The following is a 26,927-nucleotide window of genomic DNA, read 5'->3' as shown; positions in this document are numbered from 1 at the left end:
AACTGCAAGGAAGGATGAAAAATATAGCTTTTACTTCAGATGGTCATATGCCTGGGAAAAATGGAAAGAAGTAGAGTACAAAATTGAGGTAAGTGCAACTAGTGGACTCTACCAAAGATGGTTAATAGGTAGATTATATTTTTAAATTTATTCCCCAAGAGATTAGTCTTATATTTTACTTTCTTTGGTATTTATTTCCAAAGTATGTCTAGCAGTTACAGATCTTCAAAATAAGCCTAATTCTTAGTTCACATAAGAATACACTACTTCCAAATCAGTTAATTTTAGAGATAGGGATGCAGTATCTATTGCCCAAGTGTTCATTAATTTCACACTTTCCTTTTGAAATGAAATACAAATTAATGTTCTTCAAGTATTTTAAATTTATATCATTATTACAGACTGTAACTCCAGAATGCTGATTTAATCAGTATGTTATTTCTGTTTGGCAATGAAATATTGAGTGATACAATATAGTTTGTAGGAATACTCAACATTTAAGAAACTGTTTCATATAGGGATATTAGAAAAATATCAGCTGACCTAGAAAGTTGTACAGTACTGTGTTAATTTCTAGGCTCACATGTTTTAGGCATAAATATCCCTTACGTAATAATGTTAGGATTTTCTTTTCCATATAGAAAGCTCCAGAAATAAAAATGTTCAATGTAATTTTATGGGAAAAAAATTGGTACTCTATTTTTTTCCAGGTTGAAAAAGTAAACTTTGTTTTGCTTTAAATTAATAGGTTAGATTATGTTGAAACACTTACTCTTTTTTTAAATTTTATTTATGAAACTTACTCTTATACATTGTGATTTCTCTCCAAGTTGAGGCCAGTAACAAATTATAAATTATGCAAGCAAAAAAAAAATAATACTTTCATTTTTAGTAGTTGTAAATCAAGTAATTTGGACCAGGTCTTCTACAGAGTACATCGGGAAAAGCTGATAGCTGAACACAATTTTTAAAATATCTGCTTAAAGACATGAGAGAGCTGACAATAACTGTCAGCTAAGGAAGCACAGAAACTTAGGTAGGTGAGCTTCTTTTCCGTGAAAGGGTTGGCCAATTCTGTAAGTGGTATCTGACATACTGAGTGGCTATCTTGACAGTCTTCGTGGGACCCAGGTGAAGAGGTATTGGAGTATGAGGCCTGCAGTGATAAACCCTTCCCCTTACTTTGAATAGGATCCCAAAAGGCTGTCCATCATGAGTAAGAGTGATTCAGAAGCAAACAGGCCTTCAAAAGCCTGTTTATGAATATGACCACCTGAAATAAAAGCTATATTTTTCATCCTTCCTTGCAGTTAGGAAGGAGCATTGTGACAATGTATTGGCCAGTGAAATTTAAATGAGGGTGCAACCTTCTCTCTCACTGTCCTCCTTGCTGGTCAGAAAGTTGATGTGAGGGAAGGAGCTTGAACAGCAATCTTGGATCATAAGTTGGAAGTCAAATGCTGAGGTTGGTAAAGCAACACAGAAACTTTGAGATACTTAACTCTGAAATTCTTTTAAGTGAGAGGGAAAACTTTTTTTCTTTTTTTAAAGCCACTGTTATTTGGGGTTTTAGTTTTATGCTGCTGTATTTAATCTTAACTGATACACATTTCAATTATTGGCATATTACTCCTTTATTAGAAATTGTAAATGAGAAATTATTTCAACACCTGAAGACCAAGATACAACAGAAGACTCCATAGGCTCAAGATTTTGAGACATCCTAGAAAGAGTTTTCTGTAAAGTATATCCTTTCCGTGGCATGGCAACATCATTCTTCTTTAAGAAGGTTACTGGACAGACATCGTTTCCGCCATCACCTATATAAACAATTCGTGTATAATTCACTCCTCGTTGTAACTGTTTACCTACAAATTCTACCAAAACTACATTTTTGCAAAGATTTGGGGGGCACCTAGTGCAAGAATGAGCATGATAATTTTCCACAGTGAGATGACCATCGCTGTCAAAAGCTGCTGGATTTGTAAAGACTTTATCAAACACGTCATGAACATTGCTAGCTTCTAAAACCCAATCTATGAAGACTGAATTTGAATCTGAAATAATGATGCAGTCAAATTTATCCTTGTTCTTTCTTATAAAGTTTAAAAGTTCCACCATCCCTGGAGTGAAAGGCATTGATATCATTGCTCTTTTCATTTCATCTTCTCTTACACCTTTATCTCCCAAATACTTAAAGACTCTGCCCATAAATTCTGTCCAAAATCCTTTTTCATAAGAATCTTGTAGTTCAATAGGAAGCTTTTTCTCTGGAGCACATTGTACAATCCAGGTATCGCTATTATCATCTATGATTGTATTGTCAAAGTCAAAAACCAACAAAATTTTCATGGTTCCAGAAACAGATTTGGGTTACCCTGGAAAAGAAGAAATATTATTCCCTAAACATACTCGGTTCTACATATCTAGCTATAGTATCTATTTAACAAAATTACTCTTAATCTGCTGAAACAAAGGGTGAATATAAACAAGCTAAAATGACTAAGCATTCTAAGACTACCATTTAAGCACTTTTTCCTAAGAAGCAAAGTTCATATTTGAGTATGCTAAATGAATGGAAAACAGAACATATAAAAAGGATACTCAGGGTATTATTGTGTTCCTGAGGGGGTGATTCTTTTGAGCACTCAGAATTAAACTAGAGAGCAATCTAATGAGAGAAGTAATGAAACAATTATTCCCTTACACTTTAATTTAGAAAAGTTATAAAATAAGACAGAAAAAAATGTAGGCTAGTCATTCTTATTGTCTTTAAATTATCAATCACAAACTTATTAGTTTAAAATGTTTACAATGAGCCTCATTTTAAATAATAGGTCATGTACAATACATAGTCTCTGTGAACTAACCAAAACTCTGACCAAATTTAACATAATGTGAAATCTTGCAAAATTTAAATAATTTTTTAAAAGAGGTTTTTAGCTTGAAATCATCGTTGTCAATGTTATAACCAAATGGTTGCTTGATGTTGTACTTGAAAGTCTAAACAAATTACTTGAACTGGAGGTCAGTTAAATTCTTCCACACTAGAAGTAACTTTTGTTAACAATTTTCACATTTATTTATATTTTCTCTAGATAGTTTAGCTCTGGAGTACCAAATAATCTGGATATATGTGAATAATCACACTGCTTTTGATATGACAATTACTCAAGTCTCTGTTTTCATTAATAGATAATGAAGATCATTAACTTAAATCTCAAGAGAAAAGGAATGAATCAACAGATGGTATAAATGAGAATTATCATGTAAAAAAGATAATTATACAGAATTCCCAGGAAAAGCTACAATTAGTGTCTGTAAACAACAACAAAAATTTTTTTTAAAGAGTAACTGATATTTTTATAGATATCACTATATGCCAGATACTGGACTAAGAACCTTACAATCTCATCATCTGTCATAAACCCATTTAGTAGGAATTATTATTATCCTCATCTTAAAGATATATAACTGGAGCTTAAGTATTAATTAAGTTGGTTAAGTATTAGTTAAATGGCAGAGCTAGAATTTGGACTCAGGTCTGCCTGACTCCAAAGTTCACGCTTTAGTAATACACTCTAGTGCCTAAGAAATAGAATAACGACTATTAATCAGTTTAAAAATAAAATATTAAGTAGGTCACTTTGACGAAAAGATGTTTAATAACATGAAAACATTCATTAATCTCGAAGTACACACTAACCATCTGTGATCTACTTTACAACCATTCTGAAGTTTTAGCAAGAAATCCTAAAATGAAAAGTGAAGAACCCCACCAATAAGAAAAAGAAGAGATCAATTAAAAATAGAAAACATGGGGGACTTCCCTGGTGGTCCAGTGGTTAAGAATCCACCTTCCAATGCAGGGGATGCAGGTTCGATCCCTGGTCGCGGAGCTAAGATCCCACATGCTGCAGGGCAACTAAGCCCACGCACTGCAACTGCTGAGCACAGGGGCCACAACTAGTGAATGCACGTGCTGCAAACTATAGAGCCCAAGTGCTCTGGAGCCTGTGCACCACAACTAGAGAGCCTGTGCGCCACAACGAGGAGCCCACGTGCTGCAATGAAGATTCTGAGTGCTGCACATAAGACCCGATTGACACAGCCAAAAAAAAAAAAAAAAAAGAAAACATGGCGTTTATCTACATGTATTCTCTGGTTTATAATGATAGATATCCAGCAGGTGAAACTGAGAATGAGCTCACAACTCATTTAAGAGTAAGTATTTTTTGCCTCTCAATTTAGAATATCTGGAGAATAACAAACCTAGATGATGTATCTCCTGTTGTATGAATTTAGATGGTATAATGGTATAAAGTATTCTGATACCCTGGATCCATGAATTGCTAAATGTCTAATCCAGGTGTCCCTGATTGGCTTCCAGAGATTTAAGTGCAGAAATCACTTTCCCATAGAAACAATGTAATAAATAGCAATAAAGCGCAGTTGACAATCACGTTGGTAATGCACCTAAGCACATTTTAAATTAAAATGCTTTTTAGGCATTCTGAATTTATACATAATTAAAAAAATTTTTTTCAAATGTAACTCATTGTTGGTTGAAAAGTGTTTCAAACCTAGACTTAATCAGCCACAAGTTACTAAAATTCCTTCACTATTAACCTCCAAATAAGCTGTATCATAAGCCTGAAGTTAACAAAGTTCCAACTGTTAACTTAGTTCCACTGTTGACTATTAATTTCTATCTACAAGTGTACTTATCTTAATTTCAGATCTTTTTCCATTAGTTTTTTCCCACCACTCAACATAAACCTATATTTAAAATACTTACCCAATTTAGTATTTCCAAGACAATTAATCTTACTTCAGCATGGAGCTTAGGTTAAACAGTCATGACAATCTTCAGTTTTAAACACCAGCCAGTTTCTAACCAACATTACTCCTACTCTATATGCAGGGGAAAAAGTCTTCTGATTCCAAGCAAAGGAATGGAGACTTCTTAACTCCTAAAATTAATAAAAGTATTCAAGATATTTAAAAATTTACATTTTCTAATATGTTTTCTCTTACATCAGAAAAGCACCTATGGCAATGGGAAGAATAAAATTTTGTTTAAACAAAAACCTTAAATACAAAACAGGGAATGTTATGTGAATATAAACTCTTATTCAGTGGATAAAATCACAGGTGTTAGGCTGATTATGTTAAGATTTTCAGATTCCAGTTTTTCTTTTTACTTATTAAATAATAGACAAATACCACATTCTGTTGTCAATAAACTTTCAAAGATTTAGTGCTGTACTTGAAATAAAAATGTCTCCAAAAATTAAGGATGTATAGAAAGATTTAGTGAAAGTGAATCTATTTTGAAATCAGTTTGTTAAAATGCCAGAAGCAGTTATTAACTGTTCTCTCCAGAAGCATGAAAAGTATATATTTTGTATGTCTGCAATGTTTCCAGGGTCTAACAATAGCCTATGTGCTTTTTTACAATAATGAAAACTAGAAACTACATAGACATCCAAGAATAATGGATTGCTTAAATAAGATATGTACATGATAGCCATATAACAGACCATTTATTTAGTGAGTAAAAGGTTAAGATGTTCAAATTAAACAAACAAGTCACAAAACAGTGTTTACAGTATAATCTCATTTTTGCTTTTAAAAAAGAAATGTCTGTATACAGTGGTAGCATCAATTGCAGTGCATTCTTTTCCTACGCTGATTTTGTAATAAAATATTTTCCCCGGAATAATTTAAGCTCTGTTTCAGATCAAAGTGCATATGCTACCTTCGCAATTTCACAACAAAGAAAAAAAAATGAGTGGTGGCCATAGAGGGTAAATAACTAGTTCTAGATACACTTGGCTGTAAAGATCCATGGATTAGAGTTAGAACCAGGTGTTGTAAGTCAAATGATACCTGAACACTACGCCAAACTGGCAAATTACTGACACCAAATATTATAAGATTCAATAATTTTTGTAACCAATTTAGTTAAAATTCCACAGAATTTTTGTTAGGAGGTAATCTCCATGGGTCTCTAGTGGCTCTGCATATCTTACAAGGTACTCACTGCCCTTTGCTCTGGATATTGTCTTAAAAATGTATGTAAGGGCTTCCCTGGTGGCGCAGTGGTTAAGAATCCGCCTGCCAATGCAGGGGACACAGGTTCCAGCCCTGGTCCTAAGAAGATCCCACATGCTGTGGAGCAGCTAAGCCCATGAGCCACAACTGCTGAGCCTGTGCTCTAGGGCCTGTGAGCCACAACTACTGAGCCCACGTGCCACAACTACTGAAGCCCGCACACCTAGAGCCCGTGCTCCACAACAAGAGAAGCCACCACAATGAGAAGCCCACGCCCCACAAAGAAGAGTAGCCTGGCTCACTGAAACTAGAGAAAGCTCGCGCGCAGCAACGAAGACCCAATGCAGCCAAAAATAAATAAGTAAAAAAATAAATTTATTTTTAAAAATTCATGTATAGTGAACAGTCTTGAAAGGCATGCTTAATGTCCATTATAATAAAGATCTGGATGCCCTAAGCTCAGGGTTCCTGTCCTGTAATGCAACACACTCCATGTGCAGGTGACTTCTGGCACTCTGCATCATCCTGTGGCAACTGGGGCAAAATTACTGATATTCTGGCTACTGCTACTGCTGTAATTCATCACTGTTCTAGGGGTCTGCATCTTCTACAGAACGGTGGCAGCCTAAGTTGTCAGCATGCAAGTAGGATAAAATCTCTGACTCTTCCCAGTTCTTGACTTTTTTTTTGGCGGTATGCGGGCCTCTCACTGTTGTGGCCTCTCCCGTTGCGGAGCACAGGCTCCGGACGCGCAGGCCCAGAGGCCATGGCTCACGGGCCCAGCTGCTCCGCGGCATGTGGGATCTTCCCGGACCGGGGCACGAATCCGTGTCCCCTGCATCGGCAGGCGGACTCTCAACCACTGCGCCACCAGGGAAGCCCAACATTTTTAAAACTATGATTCCAAAAAACCACCAATGTTGTATGTGCAAAAACTATATTTCTGCCAACAAATATTTTATTAATCCTTTCATACTTACCAGCATTATTACGATGGATCGATCATCTGATAGAAAACCTGAAGAAAAACAGTACAACTATGTGTTAGAACTTCAGTGATAAAAATCTTACCTCCTTTCATATTGAGCAACTCCAGTTTGATGCCTAATGTGTATGTGTCATAGCCAACTACCTTGTAATGTAATCATTTGTACCTCGACGTGTTAGAAAAGGATCTTTTGAAACGTAGCCCATATTCACTCTTAACAGGGTTTTGTGTCCTTAGAGGTCTGATTGGTCCTCCAAATACATTCAATTTACTATACTGTATTTACCGAGCAATTAAAGATATCTTAAAGGCTCTAACATGAATGGTATAATCCTAGTTTTAACATTGCGATTAAAAAAAAAAAAAAAAGAAAACTAAGCCCCGTCTAGCCCAGATCATGCGTTAGAAACCAAAATATTTAAAAACAGATTTTCTGTCAATTAATCCCTGAGTTTCTATAGTTGAGGGAGGAGGGCTTTGCCGTTCACCTTCCCCCGCGAGGTCTGTGGGTCACACACGCCAAGCCCAGGCCTCGCTCTCCCGCACACCTGCCGGGTACATCCAGAAGCCAGGGGCAGGGACCTAGTCGGGTGCCGTTTCCCGAGAGGCGCACGTTGGATGCCGATGGGAGCACCAGGCCGGGCCCAGCCGGGTCCAGCCGGGTCCCAGGGCTCGTCACTGACCCAGGCCAGAGACCCGCAGCCGTTCTGGCCTCGGCGCCGCTTCCGAGGGCTCTGTCCTCCCGCCCACTCCGGACGCCTGCGCCTGCGGGGGAGGGCCGCCCCACTCGCACGCCTGGCCTTGACTTCCCGCGCAGGCGCATCCTCCCTTCTCCAGCACCACAGCCCACAGCTGCGCGTTCTTCGTTCCTCGGCTACGACTGTTGTCACTTCCGGCGGCGTTGCTAAGCAACTGCGCGGTTTAGCGGAAACTTCGGCGTCGGAATCGCCTTTCCAAGTCTGAGAGCACCCTGGGTACCTCAGAGATGCTGGTGCGGCTCGGAAGGCGCTGTGGACGGGCCAAGGAAAGCACGGGTGAGCTAAACTGGTCCATCCCACCACAGGGATTGTTTCTGGTCTCCAGGCATGGAGTGAGAGGCGAGCGTGCCTTTCCTTCTGAAACGGGCTCCACCAAGTCAAAAACAGCACCGTGGGCACCGTCGGGCTCTGTGTAAATTATAGACAGTTTTGCCCTTGGATGAATGAGTAGGTGGGGAAAGTACAGAAATAAGGGTAGAGAAAAAGAAGTCAGAGACTCCCAGTTGACCAGCTGGCCCGATACTCAAGCTGTGCCGTTACCGGTCCAAGAGTCTGCTGTTTGCTGAATTTTCTCGCACTTAAGCTTTGTTTTTCATTGAGTGAATCGGAATGTATTTTGGAAATATCAGTGACCTCATTAGAGTCTTGGCTCTGCTGTGAACCTACTGAGTACTCTTAGGAAAGTGTCTGAAGGAAAATCTCAATTTCTTCAACTGTAAAATGAAAGTAAGGTCTCATCCTAAGGCGTATACTTTGATAGAGTGTGAAAATAATGCTACTTAAGGTATTGTAATTCACATGACCTTTTATAAAAATTTGATTTTGTAATAGAAGTAGCCTAGTGAGACATTTAAAGATCTCTTTATTAATTCCAGTGATTTTAGTTTCTTAAGATTGTAAATTCCCAATTAATGTTCTCATGGTGACAGAACCTTGGGAACTTGGACTATCTTCATGTCATCTCCTGAGTTTCTGTAGCAATAGAGTCCCTTGTGCCAAATGCTGAGTGAGAGCCAGCCAGTCTCCCACCAGTGGACACTAGTGGGTATTTATGCTGTGGAGGGCTTAAGAAGTAGCAGCAGAGGGTCATGACATGTAGGAGAGAGACAGTACCCATGTGGAATGTATTGAAAAAACAAAATTACGCTCACATATTCACTTTCCTATATATAAAGTGCTGCATTAAATCAAAAAGAACAACAGCAAAAATTGTCAAAATCAATTTTTGAGAACTCAGGAAACCAAAAGCTTGCAACAATTGGGGAGTGTTTATCAAGACAAATAACTGAATCTTGGTAAGAACAATGAGGTTTTTTGCATTTTAACTTGTTCTAGTCCCCTTCTTTCTCCCTGCCCTATGGTAGTCTAGAAAACCACTGCGATCGCAGTGAAATCCAGTGGCTTAGCAGCCTGTGGAGGGAGCAAAATAGCGTTGAACCCCTTCCAAATCCCATTTCCCAGATAACTTATTATTTGAGCTGTCTGGCAGTTCCTTGGAAACTTATTATTTGACCTGTCTGGCAGTTCCTTGGAAAATCCCACTCGCAAGACTTGTCTTTATTTGACCTGATTCAGAGCTCACCAGTTACGTTTGTTGAAACAATCAGTGGCAATTTTTAAAAGTTTTAATTGCTTAACTTCTCCAACAGAGAAGGTGTGAAAGTCGCTGTGAGGTAGGAATCATGGAAATAAGACTGCCCTCTGAGAACTGAACTCTGCATCAATGGAGTAAAGCATGGATATGTGAAATCATTCATAGCTCGGAGGTCAATCAGGGCTCTCCTGATCCTCAAAGATATGAGGGAACTGGGACTTTCCTGGTGGCGCAGTGGTTAAGAATCCGCCTGCCAATGCAGGGGACATGGGTTTGAGCCGTAGTCCGGAAGACCCCACATGCTGCGAAGTAACTAAGCCCGTGCGCCATAACTACTGAGCCCGCGGGCCACAACTACTGAAGCCCGTGTGCCTAGAGCCCGTGCTCCGCAACAAGAGAAGCCACCACAATGAGAAGCCCACATACCGCAACAAAGAGTAGCCCCTGCTCGCCATAGCTAGAGAAAGCCCATGTGCAGCAACGAAGACCCAACGCAGCCAAAAATAAAAAATAAACATATTTATAAGAAAAAAAAAGATATGAGGGAACTTGGCCCAACTTTTGTTACCTGAGATAGTAAAAAGCCTTTCCCAAACTTTCCATGGATTGTCCTATTTTTCCTGCTGCTTTTGTGGTGGTTCTCTTGGTTCTCCTCCTGTATCAGAGTTCATGAAAAGTTCTTGAATAAAATATCTCATGAATGTAGTTACTCTACAGAAGATTAAGGTGTCATGAGGGATCACATTGTTCACTACACAGCTTTTTGGCATCTTGTTTTCCTGCCACTGCTGCCAAAGCTTGCTCACCACTGTATACTTTGTAAGGAGCAGCTCCTGCCAGTATGGGCTATTTGGTCTACCCAGCCCCTTTAGTATTTTGGAAAATTAAATTGTCTCCATTTTATTTCACATCTTAAAGAATTAGAATGACTCTTGGGTCAGAGAAAGAAAAGCATATTTTTTTTCATAAATTTATTAATTTATTTTTGGCTGTGTTGGGTCTTTGTTGCTGCGTGTGGGCTTTGTCTAGTTGTGGTGAGCTGGGGCCACTCTTCGTTGCGGTGCGTGGGCTTCTCATTGCAGTGGCTTTTCTTGTTGCAGAGCACAGGCTCTAGGTGCAGGGGCTTCAGTAGTTGTGGCACACGGCCTCAGTAGTTGTGGCTCATGGGCTGTAGAGCGCAGGCTCAGTAGTTGTGGCACACAGGCTCAGCTGCTCTGCGGCATGTGGGATCTTCCCAGACCAGGGCTCGAACCCGTGTCCCCTGCATTGGCAGGCCGGTTCTTAACCACTGCGCCACCAGGGACGTCCAAGAAAAGCATATTAATATGCCTAACAATATGCTAATCCAAAGGCAGGTGGCTTAATTTAATGGCCTTTGTTTATGTAGCTTCTAATTGTAAGTAACACAAACCAAGTTGAGCCAGTTTAGGTGAAGCAAAGGAAAATTGTTACAAGGCTATAAGGATGTATTGGTCAGGACTCTTTGGTTACAAGTGACTGATCTAATTCACTGTAGTCAAAAGGGGAATATTTTGGCTCACATACCTGTGAATTTAGGTATAACTCGATCCAGGACACTATTCTACTTCTCAGCTTTGCTTGTCTTTATTCTGCATGTGGAGACTTGGTATATGGTAGGCAAGATGGTACCTGTGGTTCTAAACTCACATTTTAGGTTAACAACCAAATTCTCACTCCCATCAACTTTAATTCAAACTCCAAGAAGACTCTAATTGTCCTAGCAGCTTTTCTCTTAGTATCTTTCTGGAGCCACATGATTTCTTGCCTCTGCTTTTCTATTTCTGTTTCATTCTTCTAATAAAAGCAGTAAAAATAATAATAATTAATATTTATTGAGAACATATTGTGTGCCAGGCACTCTTCTAAATTCTTTACATATATTACTTCATCTAATTCTTACACCAGCTATATAAAATGAAGTAGGTACTATTAGTATTTCCATATTGCAATTAAGGGGTTAGATTTAGAGGGTTAAATAATTTTGTCTAGATTCACATAGTTCATATGTGGTGTGTTCAGAAAAGGTCCAGGTTGTCTGTCTCCAGAGTCCACACTCTTACCCACTGTGCTTTATTGCCTTTGTTAGACCTGTGACCACCCACCATTATTCAAATGTATTTCCTATTTTGGTAAATTCTTACAAGTTCTACCTCCTTAAAGCAGAAGGCATTTTTTTCTGCCTCCCTTGCAGCTAGGGTGCAGGCATAAGGCCAAGACTCAGCTGGTCAGTTGTATGTGTGCTAGATTTACATCCTGAAGAGAGCGTATGAGGAAAGAAACAGCATGTTGAATACATTTTCTGGGGAGAGTGGCAGCAAAAGTGTACCAATTCCAGACCACTAGTGAAGGTTCACATATATAGTGTCCAGTGGAGCAAGTTATAAGTGGGGCAAGTTGAGGTGCCTACACAATGCCAGTTGCTGTGAATCTTCACTGGAACCTCACGATGTGGTCTGTGTGATATTTGTATGTATATCTTCTAAGGGTAACTCTCTGGCTCTTTGAGAGATTCAGTAGGCTATCTAATATCCCTTAATGAATTCCTTTTCTGCTTAAACTAGCTAGAGTGAGTTTGGGTGTTTATAAGTAAGAACTTCAGTTGATTAAAAGGGTAGGAACATTTTTTAGAGAAGAGCTGTTATGAGCTCCATTGTGTCATTTAGGATGCTTGTGAATTCATTTCACTGAATACCCAGCTCAATCATGTTTAAAAATAAGGAAATTTATTTGCTCATATAACAGGAACTCCAGCCTTTGGGTCTGATTAATCTAGCAGCATAATGAAATCCTCATTGCCCCAGGGTCTTCCTTTGTTTCTTCTTTGTGTTTCACAGTTCACAGCTTCATCCTAAGGCTGCTTCCTCTTGTGGTCATAGGATGGCTGCTTGTCTGGCCTTCATGCTTCCTCGTTCGTATCTAGCCTGAGAGTCACTCTCAGATGTCTCTCCCAGAAGTACAAGCAAGAACTTTTCTAAAAGTCTCATAACTCTTGTCCTATTTATTTTCTTACTACAGGAATAATTATTGTCAAGGGAGATGCAAGTATTCTTAAATTAATGAGGCCCACCCTGAGACTGAGACTGTAGTCAGTTCTCCAAATTACATTGCTGCTACTCAGTTAGGAAGGGGTTATATAGAGTAGACAAGTGCAATGTCTACAACCCCAAAAGATGAACATTCCCCAAAGTTATCTACTTATAAACTGCTGCTTGATTAACTTTGAAAATGCTTTTATAACAACCTGTTGGGGTAGGTATTATTGATCTCAACTTTAAAGATGTTGATACTGAGACTCCAAGAAGTTAAATGACTTGCCCAAGTTACACAGTAAGGAATTGACTAAGTAAGGACTCAAATCTATGTCTTCTGATTTCAAGGTCTTGTATACTTTCCACTTATTCCCAGCTGTTCTTAAGATAACAAGAATAAAATTATTCTTTGAAACAACTTCCAGATATCATGCCAATATAGAAATGTGTGAGAAAAAATATCAAACTCTTCTCGAAAGTTTTTAATACTCATTTTAAAAAATTTATTAGAAGTAAAGAACTGTGAAGAAGATCAAGTCCTCTATCCACCTCTTCTGCCTAGCAAAGTAGATCTCCGGCAGGTCACCATAATTCCACACAATGAGTGGGAAAGGATTCGAGATAGCCTTGACAGTTTGACAAGAGAAGCAGCACACCTTCGTGCAGAAAGAAAGGCAAAGAAAGAAATGCATTTCCGATCCCAAGAAGTGGTAAAACATTGGACTAATACATATGCAGTAAGTATTAACCACCCAGGAGTACGTGTGCACTGAAGACTTACTCTTGTTTCTTAGTGCTCTTTTATAAATATTTTTAACATAGAAAATATGATTAAAATGCATTGAAACACATTTTCAACAGCCTTATTTAGGTATAAGTGACATACAATAACCTGGACATATTTAAAGTGTACAATTTAAGATTTGACATATTTATATAGCCCTGAAACCATTATTATAATTAAGATAATGAATATATTCATCACCATAAAAAAGTTTCCTCATACCCCATTTTATTCCCTCTCACTCCTCCCCATGCCCCCTCCGGTGTCTCCAGACAACCACTGATCTGCTGTCTATTATAAATTTCACTCAGCACAACTATTTTGAAATTCTTTCATGTTTTTGTATCAATTATTCATTCATTTTTATTGCTGAGTGGTATTCCATTATATGGGTATATCACAATTTGTTTATCTGCTCAGTTGTTGAGTTTGACATCAAGCAAATATTGACGTTTGAGCTGTTTCCAATTTGGGGCTATTATAAATAAAGCTGCTTATGAACATTTGTGTATAAGTCTATGTATGGACATATGCTTTCATTTCTTTTGGGTAAATATCTTGGTGTAGAATCATATGATAGCTGTACATTTAATTTTGTAACATTTAACTTCCAAGCTCTTTCCCAAAGTAGTCGTAATTTTACATTCCCTCCAGCGGTGTATGATAGTTCTAATTCATATTAGAACACATAGTTCTAATATGTATTTCCTCCACATATTTGCCAGATTGCTATGTTCAGTCTTTTTAACTATAGACTTTCTAATAGGTGTGAAGTAGTATCTCATTATAATTTTAATTTCTCTAATTACAGTGATGTTGAACATCTTTTCATGAACTCATTTTCTATCTGTATATCTTCTTTGGTGAAATGTCTGTTCAGATCTTTTGCTGGGTTTGTCTTCTTATTGAGTTTAGAGAGTTTTAAAATATATTCTGAATACAAGTCCTTTATTAGATATTTGATTTGAAAATATTTTCTTCCAGTTCATGGCTTGGCTTTATATTCCATTACAGTGTCTTTCTAAGAGCAGAGTTTTTAATTTTAATGAAGTCCAGTTTATCGATTTTTCTTGTATGGATCATCCTTTTAGCGACTTACCTAAGAAATTTTTGCCTAACTCAAGATCACAAAGATTTTCTTCTGTATTTAAGTTTAAAGTTTTAGGTCTTTATATATATATATATATATATATATATATATATATATATATATATATATCGTCTATATTTAGAAGTGAGGTATGGATTGATGTTTATTTTTTTGCATATGAATATCCAATTGTTTCAGCACAGTTTGTTGAAAAGACTGTTCTTTCCCCCACTGAATTGCCTTTGCACATTTGTTGAAAATCTGGTTGTCCATATATGTGCAGGGGGAATTTCTGGACTCTGCTATTCCATTGATCTATTCATCTATCTTTATTTCAATAACACACTGATCTGAGAATTGTAGCTTTAATAATAAGTCTTGAAATCAGATAGTATTAGTCCTCCAACTTTGTTCTTTTTCAAAGTTGTTCTGGCTATTCTGGGTCCTTTGCGCTTCTACATGAATTTTGGAATCAGCTTGTCAATTTCTACGAAAAAGCCAGCTGGGATTTTGTTTGGGATTGTGTTGAATTTCTAGATCAGTTTGGAGAGAATTTACATTTTGACAGTATTGAATCTTCTGACCCATGAACACAGTGTTTTTCTTCCATTTGTATAGGTCTTATTTAATTTGTCAGCAATATTTTATAGTTTTTAGGGTATAGGTCTTATTCATATTTATCCCTAAGTAATTACTATTTTTATGTATTATAAATGATTTTTTAACATTTCAATTTGTTATTCATTGTTAGCTATAGAAATACAGTTAACTTTTTCTACGTTGATCTTGTATCTTGCAACACTGTTAACCTCACTTATTAGTTCTAGTAACTTTTTTATAGATTCCATCAGATTTTCTACATAGACAATCATGATGTCAGAAAGTAAAGACAGGGACTTCTCTGGCTGTTCAGTGGTTGAGACTCCGTGCTTCCACTGCAGGGGGCACAGGTTCCATCCCTGGTCAGGGAACTAAGATCTCTCATGCCGCAGAGCACAGCCAAAAAAAAAGTTAAAGACAGTTTTACAAATTTTACATCCTTCTTTCCAATCTGGGTGCCTTTTAGTTCTTTCTTTTTCTTTTTGACTTATTGTACAGGAATGGACGTTAGATTTTTAAAGTGCTTTTCTTTTGCTTATATCTATTGAGGTAATCATGAAGTTTTAATTTTTCATTTTGTTATATGGTGTATTTCATTCATTATTTTCAAATATTGAACCAAGCTTGCATTCCTGGGATAAACGTCTGCTGGTCATGACGTATTATCTTTTTGATGGATTCAGTTTGTTAAAATGTTAATTTTTACATCCATGTTCATGCAGGATATTGGTCTGTAGTTTTCTTGAAATGTCTTTGTCTGGTTTGGGTATCAGGGTAATGCTGGTTATTGTTATGATGGAGGATTGCACAAAAACACAGGATTTGAAACTGAGGAACCAAGGAGCTTCTTGAGGAATCAAGGCAGCTTCTTTTCAGCTGCCTTTGATTTGTCTCTCTTCCTATCTTTTTCTAGAACTACATATGTCTTTGCTGTGCCCTTCTTTGTGCTTCTGTAAGATTCTCTACCTAAGAGGTACAATAACCTGCAGTTTAGTTCCATGTACATGAGTGGGAAACTACTTCAAAGTGGGGAGGTGTCCTCTAACTCCTTTTACTGTCTCACCTGGAGGAAAATGCTGAGAAAAGGTGTTCTCATCTCCCACTACACTTTCCTATATCATTTGAGGAACTATAAGGCAGGATTTTCTCCTATTTTCTAGTAGAATTTTTAAAATTATGTGGAAGCATAATATCTGTTCAGAGAGTTCTCACCTTTTATTTTTTTCAACATTGCATATTTCCTTACTTTGTTGCAATGTACATTATTTGTCTTTGGGAGGGGACACAGAAAGCTTGTGTTACCTTGCTTTAGGAACAGTGTTCATAATTTATTAATTCTTTTTTTTCTAGAAGAGGGAAGAGTTATATCATGACTGATATATAAGTAATATATACAATATAATATATGACATTCTGAAAAAGGCAAAACCTATAGGGAAAGAAAACAGATCAGTGGTTGCCAGGGCGTGCAGGTAGTTGACTCTAACAGGGCATGAGGGAGTTTTTTGGGAGGATGGAACTGTTCTATAAGTGACTTTATGCATTTGTAAAACTGTACACTGAAAGCATATGTAATTTATACTCTAAAAAACTTGATTTTAGAAAAGCCCGTGGTCTATAAATAGATGGGGAGTGGAATATACCCCCTGTTTTTTTTTTCTTCCAGAACTACCACAGTATACCTAATACTTTACACCTCCATGGGTGTTAAAGAAGGAAAAGAAATGTAGTAAACGTAGTGGAAATATAATAATAAAAACTGTACTATAGGCACAGAGATTGACAAAATGATACATCATCAGAGAGAGCCTAGAAGCAATCCTGTGTTATATATGGGAATTTGACATATGCTAGAAATGTCACTGCAAATCAGAAGGGAAAAGATGGAAATTCAATAACAGATACTGAGATAATCGGCATATGGACAAGATGAAATTTTATCCCTATGGTACAGAATATACAAAAATGAATTTCAGCTGGATTTTAGACCTAAATGTGAAAAGTGAAACAGTAAAACTTTTAAAATAAATCATAGGATATCTTCAAGAATTCAGGGTAAGTAAGATTTTCTTAAGACGTAGGAAGTGTGACCCATAAAGGAGAAAAAGACTTCTTCTGACATGGGACATTGGCTACCTCCTCAGGCGTGTAGAAGAACATGTAAAATATGCCATTGTTGATTTTTTAAAGGAACACAAGTAGTAATATATATATATATATATATATATATATATTTGTTACTTAAATATAGAAAGGAACTATGGAAGTAAATGCAAGAAACTAATAGTGGTTATCTTAGAGACTGCAGATGGAAGTTAGGATTGGAGGGAGAGTTCCACTACATACTTTTGTAATATATATATATATATATATAATATGTGTGTGTATATATATATATATATATATATTTTTTTTTTTTTTTTTTTTTTTTTTTGGCTACACCATGCGGCATGTAGGATCCTAGTTCCCTGACCAGGGATCGAACCCGTGCCTCCTGCATTGGAAGCATGGAGTCTTAACCACTGGACCGCCAGGGAATTCCCCATATACTTTTTTAATATTATGAATTTTGAACCATGTAAATGTGTTAACTACCTAAAAAATTCAATTAAGGATTAGCTCATAAGTGTAACTTCATATTTGTTAGTGATATATGCAAATACAATAAAGACTCGTAAGGAAAGCTCAAATTATATTATATGTTTAATTTTGTAAAGTTAAGTTAAAAAAAAAACAGACTACTGCTTTTGTCATTTTGTAGGGGATGAAAGAACAGAAACTTGAAGCCAAAAAGAAACGTGATAAAGAAATAGAGGCAGAAAGACAAATTCTTGATATGGAAGAAGCAATACACCAACAAGGAGAAAGGAAAAAGGCCATTGAATATGCAAAGCAATATCAATTTTACCAGACAGAAAGAGTGAAAAACTTTCATGTACTACTTGGGTTTTCTTATATTTATATATATATATATATTTAACATATCTATACATAATTAGACTTTATTTTCTTAAAATATTGCAATTTTTTTTTGTAGTCAGGACTTCTTCTTAGTAGAGTTTTGAAAGAACGTGATGCACAGATTGAATTCCAAAAGAGTAAAATAAAATCAGATAAAAAATGGGAGGAACAAGTGAAACTCAACGCTGAAAAAGCTTTTAAAGAAGAACAAGAAAAAGCAGAAAAACAACGCAGAGATAGAGTGGCTCTTGGCAAAGATCATTTAAAACAGTATGTATACATAAATTACCTTTTTTGTACTTTCCTCTTTTTCTCATAATGGATATAGCTTTTTTTTTTCCTGATTATAAAAGTAATATATGCTAATATACCTAGTAAGTAGAAAAAATAAAAAGAAAGAGGTTAAAATCACTATTACCACCTTACCCAGAGATAATATATTGGTTACCATTGTTAAAATAATGTTGCATAACAAACAACCACACAATCTAGTGGCATTCAGCAGTAAACATTTATTTCTCATGTATCTGTGGGCTGTTTGGGCCTGGCTGGGTAGCTTGTCTTCAAACTGTAGGACTGGCTGTGTTTCCTTGTTACTGTGAGAAAGGCTTTGATCCTGCTCCATGGGGACCTCATTCTGAGGTCCAGAATGAAGGGACAGCAAGCACCTGGGGAAAACTTTTCTCATGATATTGACAGATGCAAGAGATTGAGCCCAAGCTTGCAAGCACATGGCGAAACTCAAAGTCAAAGGGCAAGGAAATACAGTTGGCCCACCGTGAGTCTAAAGCAAGTCACGTAACCATGCTGACATCAGTGGGACAGAGGAGTGGACTCCCATGGAAGTGGGAGTGAGAGAGTCATTTTGAACAATAACCTAATCCAACACAATAATTTGTTATTGTTTTGGTATGTAGCCATACAGACTTCTTTTTGGTGTTAGTGGTGGAGAGGGTCACATTCATTGAGGTATAATTTACATTTAAGAAAATTCACCTTTTAAAAAGCATATGGCTACAGCTGATTCACTTTGTTGCAACAGAAACTAACACAATATTGTAAAGCAATTATACTCCAATAAAGATATTAAAAAATAAAAGTAAAAAGCATATTGCTGTATAACTACCCCCAAATCAAGATACAGAACACTTGATCGCCCCAGAAAGTTCTCTTGTACCCCTTTGCATGAAATTCTATCCCCTGCCCTCAGCCTGTGGCAGTCATTGATCCACTGATACAGACTTTTTTTTCTGAGCATGTGTACTCACATTTTATAAAATAAAATTGGATCCACAGTATTATTTTTTCAAATATTTTTTTCACTTACCAGTATGTAATGAATTCTTGCCATGTTGGTAAATAGAAATCAAACCTGATCTTTTTTTTAAAGTAGCTAGTATATAGATGGGGGGGTGTATTTGTGTGTTATTTTACTTTTCTGAGTAACTGACACATGCAAATAGGAAAAGGCACAGAGGGGATTTACTGAAAAGTCTCTTCCTTGTCCATCAGCTACCATGTTTCTCCACTGTGAGACCAGTTTCTTCATACTGTAGTTTAAATGTATATACATTATATAAATGTATCCAAAAATTAAATTATACTCTGGTGGACAGTTTTACCATTTTTAAAGAAAAAAATATTTTCATAATTAAACATTACATCATCAATTCATGATCATTATAGAATTAAAAATATAATTAAGCAAAATAAAATATAAATGAAAAATCACCAGAAACACTGCGATCCAGATTAGGCACTGTTAACATTTGAGTGTACATTCATCTCCTCTTCAAAATTTTAAAAAAATGTTACAAATAATAAATGAATATATGCTTATTGTTTAAAATTCAAGCAATACAGCAAAATTTGGAGTAAAATTTAGAAGCTCTTATTTCCACTCTATTCAATGTTTGTCTCTTTAAGTCCCATTTAACTCTTCAAAAATAGCTATTATTAAAAGTTTTTCTGTTTTTTTTGGCCAGTTGGGTCTTTGTAGCACACGGGCTTTCTCTAGTTGTGGCACGTGGGGGCTACTCTTCGCTGCGGTGCGCGGGCTTCTCATTGCAATGGCTTCTCTTGTTGCAGAGCACGGGCCCTAGGCGCGCGGACTTCAGTAGTTGTGGCTTGCGGGCTCTAGAGCGCAGGCTCAGTAGTTGTGGCGCACGGGCTTAGTTGGTCCGCGGCATGTGGGATCTTCCCGGACTAGGTCTCGAACCCATGTCCCCTGCATTGGCAGGCGGATTCTTAACCACTACACCACCAGGGAAGTCCCTAAAAGTTTTATAGCTATCACTTCAGGATGTTTTATTGCAGTTACTGATACTTCTTATATTCAGGACATATTTAAGTGTGTATATATTTTTTAACATGGATGTTATATATTGTTCTGTGACTTTATTTTTTCATTCAACAGTATACCTTGAACATTTTTTAATGCCAGAAAATATGGATCTGTCACATCTTTTAAAATAATCATATTGTATACTAAACATGTACCATGATTTATTTAACTACATTATTACTGAGGGAAATTTGGATTCCACTCCCCCGCCCCATTTCTAACAATGCTGCAGTGAACATCCTTGAGCATATGTCTTTTGTGCAAAGATGTATTTATGTAGGATAGATTTCTTGAAATGGACTTGGATTTACATTTGGAGAGATACTGCCAAATTGCCCTTTGAGAAGGTTTTAAGTATGCGTTCATTAATGATGTCTGATACACTTTTCTTTATATTATAACCAATTCTGGATAGTATTTTTTTTGTGATTTAATGTGCAAAAACTGGTATCTTTTAATTTACATTTCTCTTAGTTTCTAGTAAGGCAGTGCATTTTCTCATGTGTAAATGTTCATTTGTTTTGGGTTTTGTTATCATGAATTGGTTACTCCTTTGTTCTTCTGTGTAAGTTGTTTCATACTGAAATGTATGTTTATCATTGATTAATTAAAACGTGATTAATAAGTGTTTTTTACATATGACATATCGCATATTTGTGTCACCTTTTCTGAATGGTTTTCAGTATTTAGAAAATATTTATTTTTATGTGCTCAAATCTGTCTTTTTTCATTACTATGAAAAAAAGGTTTTGGTTTTTGTATATATATTTATTTGTCAAAATAACAAATGTCTAAGTGAGATAGACATGAATTCTCAGGATACATGTGTTGCCAAATTATGTATTCTTCATTTCTTTTAACCCTTAGTAAAAAGAGAAGGGAAATGTTGGATTTATTGTAAGTTTTTTCTTTGGTGGTGTAGTGACCCAAGGGTTAGTGCAAGTTAGGGATAGAGCTGTTGGCAGAGGGAGGCAAATATTTGACCAGTGATTCACCCTTGAGAAATCTCTCTTCTTATATTGGCTGTTGCAGCTCAGGTGTAATTACAGGTAGCAGCCTGATAGTCAGCAAGCTACCTGACCAGTGCTAAAACCTACAGGACATCCTCCCACTTATAGCCTTTGTATGTGGGCTGTGTTTGGGCCCCAGGATCCCCTTTCATGTGATCTTTGGCAATAGGGTGGAGGTTCAGGCAGGTTTAGGATTTGTTTTAGTTCTTTCTTTGGATTATCTTCAGTATAGTCTAGGAGATTTTCCATTAGGCTCTGAGGTCAGCATAAATTCCTTTACTTACTCTTCACAGTGGGCTCTGTCTTTGCGAATGGTGGCCAAGTGTTACTTATTCTCATTGCATTCTCAACTGCCCTATTTTTCCCTAAAATTTCTTGAAAATTCAGGTACGTGGGTAAGACCTTGCTTTAGTTTCTAGTAGTGGTATAGAATTTTCCCCATTCCATTGGTTGCACTGTGGGGAATTAGGAGGGGAATGATATGTGACATGTGAGCTTGGTTTGCCAGTTTGGTTCCAGAAGTCCTACATCTTAAATTTATTAAGAAACATTCATAGAAAGTAGAGTAGTGGTTGTTAGCAGCTGGAAGAGGGCACAATGGTGAGTAATACAGGGTCTCTTTTTTGGGATGATGAAAAGATTCTCAAATTTAGATAGTGGTGATGGTTGAAAATATCTATAAATGTTCTAAAAACAACTGAATTGTACACTTTAAGGGGTGCATTTTATGGTGTGAAAATTATATCTCAATAAAGCTGCCATTAAAATCTAAAAAAAAAACAGGAAAAAGAAACATTCCGGGACTTCCCTGATGGTCCAACGGTTAAGACTCTGAGCTTCCACTGTAGGGAGCACGGGTTTGACCCCTGGTCGGGGAACTAAGATCCTGAATGCCACGTGCTGTGGCCAAAAAGTAAAAAGACAAACCAAACAAACAAGAAATTCAATTACAAAATTATCACCATGTTGTATTCTGTTGAATGTTGATGCATGTGTCAGTTACATACAACTCAGAATGCATGTTACTTTAAAATATTGTTAGGAATGGTGATGAGCCAATAAAAAGCCTCTTTAAGACAAAAGTAAAATTGGAATCATAGCACTGGTATTAACCTGAGTGGAAACAGAGGACTATATGGTAGAAAATGGAGGAGAAGAAGAGGAATTTTTTCCCCTTTTCTTGAATAATAAGAGTTTATTCCAGAGCAAAATTTCAAGAGAGGTTATTTATTTATTCATTCAATCGTCATTCATTGTTACATTTATTGAACAATGTTTGCCATCCACTATTCTAGTCACTGAGAATACAAAGATGAATACAATAGTCCTTTTTCCTTAAGAAGTTTACAATCTGGGGAGGAGGGTATAGATATGGAACAAATAATTAGACTATGATAGTAAATATTTTGGGAAATATATATACAGAGTGTATGGAAGAATATAAAATGGACAACTGATTCAGTCTAGAGAAGGCTTTTCAGAAGAGATCAGCTCCTGTACTTAATTCTGAAGAATGAGTAGGAATAAGCCATGCAAAGAGTAAGGGATGTAAAAATATTTTAAGCAGAGGAAATAACATGGGTGAAGGTCCACAGGTGAGACAGAATATGGTGGATTTGAATAACTACAAGATGGCTGTTATATAGAGGACTAAGAGGGCAATGTTAAAGATGAGATCAGAGAGACAGGCAAGGGCCAGATCATGATGTGCCTTGTAGGCCATGTGTCTTAAGGGCTCCCCAACTTTGGGATGACTCTCCTCTTTGAGCAGAGACCAAATTTTAATTCTTTTAATCCCTAAGAAATGGGAATTGCAGGTTCCAAGAGGCAAGACTCTTTTGCATGCTCTACTAATTGTATTACCAAGTGCTACCCAGGTGTCATCTGGTGGTGATTTAAAATATATCCACACGGATTTGATATTCCTCCCTTCAGAGGGTAGAGCCTAATTCCTTTCCCTCTTGAGTGTGGGCCATACATAGTAACTCATTTTCAAAGAATAAAATGAGGTAGAAGTAACGGTGTGTGACATCCTGAGATTAGGATATAAAAGGCATTGTGGTTTCTCCTTGGCATCTCTCTTGGATTGCTCATCCTGGGGAAGCTAAGTGCCATGTTATAAGATATTCAAGAAGCTCTGTGGAGAGGTCCATGTGTCAAGGAGCTGAGGCCTCCTGCCAATGGATATATGAAAATTGGTTCTCCAGACTCTGTCAAGCCTTCAGATGATTACAGCTCCAACATCGTGACTGTACTCTCTTGAGGACAACCCAGCTAGGCCACTCTCAGCTTCCTGAATCTCAGAAATGGTATGAGATAATAAATGTTTATTGTTTTAAGCCACTAAATTTAGGGGTAATTAGTTATTCAGCGATAGATGACTAAAACACCCTGTACAGCTGCAGGCCCTGTACCTGAAAGTGAGATTTTTCACACGCTTCTTAAACAGTCTCTAGGCTGCAGGCCTGGAGATTGGTGATCTTTGAGCAGTATAAGAGTCTGCCTGTGACTCACAGTGGGCATGATGAGGATAAGGCAAATAAGGGACTCTAGTGACACCAAAATCCCCCCAAAGAGGGATTTTGACCAATAGCCTTAAACATCATTATTGAAAAGACACTTAAGAGTATAGACAAGGAATAATTCTATTTCCTTCTATTGATAGGTAAGCCTTTCTCTAGGAAGAGGCCCATAGACCTTGCTTAAGAACAACTCAGTTACTGTTAATCTCATCAGCTTCCCAAGAAAAGGAAAAATCATCATAGGACAGCTTGCATCACTTTCTCCTGGATAAGGGAAGAGGGCTTAAGTGATCTTATTTATTCCTACTGATTAAAAGCCATCCTAAATCTTGTAACTTCCAAATTTGTCACTCTAGTCCAGACTCTCCCTTAAGTCCCAGTTTCACATATCTCACCACCTTTAAGACATCTCCATTTGGACATCTCTTACGTACCTCAGATTTAAAATGTCTAACACAGAATTATTGATTCTCCACACCCACAGTGGACTTCTTAGTGGCATCCTTACCAGTCAGTTGTTCAAACCAGAAACCTAGGAATCCATCTTTATTTTCCTTTATTTCCCAAGTCAAATTTATCAGCAATTCATGTTGATTTTTTTCTCCAAAACAAATCTTGAATTTATTGCTGTCATCTTAGTCCAAGCCACCCTCATATCCCATGGATTATTGCCTCAACCTCTTAACTGGCCTCCTATTCTCTCTTCCTAATCCCTTCTCCTTTCATCATCCAGAGAGATTTTATTAAAATGAAAATTGATTTTATTATTCTTCTACCTAAAACATTTCAGTGACTTTCCATTCATTTAAGATAAAATGGAAACTCGACTATCTCTGGCAAGGCCTTGTGTCAAAGGGCCTCATCTACTTCCCAAACTCCTTTCCCACCACTCTTTCTCCTTGGTCATTATACCTCCATTACCCTGATCTTCCAGGCCTCAGGCTCCTGTCAGATCATTGCTTGCCACATGGCCTTTTCACATGCCTTTTCTTCTGTCGGGAATTTTACCTTCCCGTTCTTCATCTGTGGGCTTCTCATCAGCTCAAAGAGGTCTCCTTTGTCTTAGGGAACAGCTCTGTCCAAACAGCTTTCTCTGTTATGTAAAATAAATAACTCAATTGTTATTCTTTTTCTTGTCCTGTTATTTTCTTTTATATATATATATTTTTTAAATTTATTTATTTTCTTTATTTTTTTGGCTGCATCAGGTCTTAGTTGTGGCTCACGGGATGTTTTGTTGTGGCGCATGGGCTCTTCGTTGCAGCATGGGGGTTTCTCCCTAGTTGAGGCGTGCAGGTTTTCTCTCTAACTGTGGTGCACGGGTTCCAGAGCAGGTGGGCTTTGTAGTTTGCGCCATGCGGGCTCTCTTGTTGAGGCGCGTGAGCTCAGTAGTTGTGGCGCGTGGGCTTAGTTGCCCCGTGGCATGTGGGACCTTAGTTCACCTACCAGGGATCGAACCCGCATCCCCTGTATTGAAAGGCGGATGATTCTTTACCACTGGACCACCAGGGAAGTCCCTTGTTCTGTTATTTTCTTTACAAGACTTACCTGGATTTGTAATTACATTATTTTTCTATTTACTTGCTTTTGTTTGCTTGTTTTTGCCTGTCTTCCCACTGGAATGTAAGCTTCTTGAGGTCAGGAACCATGTTTGTCTGTTTCATGATTGTAGTAGAAATTCAATAAATAGTTGTTAAATAAATGAATGAGAGGTCTCAAGATTACAGAAGAGTTAAGTGTGATTCTTAAGTCTCTAGAATAGGCAACAGAAAAGAAGTTGGTACTGTTCACCAAGATAAGGACAAGAGACCAAAAGGATCAGTTTAGAAGAGGAGGAGGATGAATTTGCTTTTAGACATAGTGAATGTACCTATATAATAAAATAGTCAGGTGGTGATGCCTCTTGGGTTGTCTCTTCAAGAATCAAGCATGTCTATTGTAATAGAGACCTCATTTTTTTTAAAAATAAAATTATTTATTTATTTATATTTTTGGCTACGTTGTGTCTTCGTTGCTGCTCATGGGCTTTCTCTAGTTGCGGTGAGCGGGGGCTACTCTTTGTTGCGGTGCGTGGGCTTCTCATTGCAGTGGCTTCTCTTGCTGCGGAGCACGGCTCAGTAGTTGTGGCACATGGGCTTAGTTGCTCCGCGGCATGTGGGATCTTCCCAGACCAGGGCTCGAACTCCTGTCCCCTGCGTTGGCAGGCAGGTTCGCAACCACTTTGCCAACAGGGAAGCCCCAGAGACCTCATCTTTTTGAGGGGGTGCTCTCACTGTTGTGGCCTCTCCCGTTGCGGAGCACAGGCTCTGGGCGCGCAGGCTCAGCGGCCATGGCTCACGGGCCCAGCCACTCCGCTGCATGTGGGATCTTCCCGGACCAGGGCACAAACCCATGTCCCCTGCATCGGCAGGTGGACTCTCAACCACTGCGCCACCAGGGAGGCCCCAGAGACCTCATTTTTGATGTTGGGCTGCTGACTTCTTGTTAGGCCCCACCCTCCCTTCCCCTTTGGCCTTATAAGAAGGCCCCTGGGCTTGCCTCTTCCTTCGTTGACAGGAGGAAATTAAAATCTCCTGTGCACAGGAACTTTTCCCCAGTTTCACCCCTCAGTCACAATAAAGACCCAAACTCACTTCCTCTGCTTTGCCCAAGTCAATCCAGACCTACTTATGCCTACAGCTCTGTTGGGTGTCCCTTATGTGATAATACTTTCTCTCAAATTCTCTTGGTGTGTGGAGGGTCATCTGAACCACATTTTGGGTAGGGGTCGCTTCCACTTTTATAGGAATTCTATGTAACATCTATATAAAGTCAAGTCAGATCTGGGCTAGATCAACACAGATTTGGGAGCTTCAGAATGTAAATCAGGGGTAGCAAAGAGGTTTCATGACAAATTCTGCCTTGATGGTTTGGCAGAGGCTGCCAGTTCATTGGGCTGAGCAGGACCAAGATTTTTGCATTGTTTTTTGTTTTGCATTGATTATTGGTGTCTGCTATGGTCATGGGTGTTGGAAGTAAAGATATAAATGTTGGGCTTCCCTGGTGGCGCAGTGGCTGGGAGTCTGCCTGCCGATGCACGGGACGCGGGTTTGTGCCCCGGTCCGGGAGGATCCCACATGCCGCGGAGCGGCTGGGCCTGTGAGCCATGGCCGCTGAGCCTGCGCGTCCG

The 26,927-nt window shown here is 38.0% G+C and overlaps 2 protein-coding genes across 2 annotated transcripts in view; one reads left to right on the top strand and one right to left on the bottom strand.

The window, feature by feature from the left end:
- Positions 1 to 1,618: 1,618 nt before the first annotated feature.
- Positions 1,619 to 7,078, bottom strand: PHOSPHO2 (phosphatase, orphan 2). The gene is made up of 2 exons (XM_065881003.1): positions 7,038 to 7,078; positions 1,619 to 2,378 (listed from the first exon to the last, which is right to left on the bottom strand). The coding sequence occupies exon 2, from the start codon at positions 2,350 to 2,352 to the stop codon at positions 1,627 to 1,629; it is 726 nt and encodes a 241-aa protein (XP_065737075.1). The 5' UTR covers positions 2,353 to 2,378; positions 7,038 to 7,078; the 3' UTR covers positions 1,619 to 1,626.
- A 916-nt stretch (positions 7,079 to 7,994) lies between these two features.
- CFAP210 (cilia and flagella associated protein 210) overlaps positions 7,995 to 26,927 on the top strand; it is a 36,010-nt gene continuing 17,077 nt past the window's right edge. Inside the window, exons 1-4 of the mRNA XM_065881091.1 lie at positions 7,995 to 8,079; positions 12,958 to 13,184; positions 17,683 to 17,856; positions 17,959 to 18,152. Coding sequence (XP_065737163.1) covers positions 8,031 to 8,079; positions 12,958 to 13,184; positions 17,683 to 17,856; positions 17,959 to 18,152 — 644 coding nt within the window. The 5' untranslated portion in view covers positions 7,995 to 8,030. The remainder of the gene's footprint in view (positions 8,080 to 12,957; positions 13,185 to 17,682; positions 17,857 to 17,958; positions 18,153 to 26,927) is intronic.

This window comes from Phocoena phocoena, chromosome 7, assembly GCF_963924675.1.
Source record: "Phocoena phocoena chromosome 7, mPhoPho1.1, whole genome shotgun sequence".
NCBI classification, from domain to species: Eukaryota; Metazoa; Chordata; class Mammalia; order Artiodactyla; family Phocoenidae; genus Phocoena; species Phocoena phocoena.
This window is presented reverse-complemented; position numbering and strand designations above follow the sequence as displayed.

What these genes read in the sequence shown, in the direction of transcription:
- PHOSPHO2 (XM_065881003.1), bottom strand. Translation starts at nt 2,352, where the DNA reads ATGAAAATTTTGTTGGTTTTTGACTTTGACAATACAATCATAGATGAT.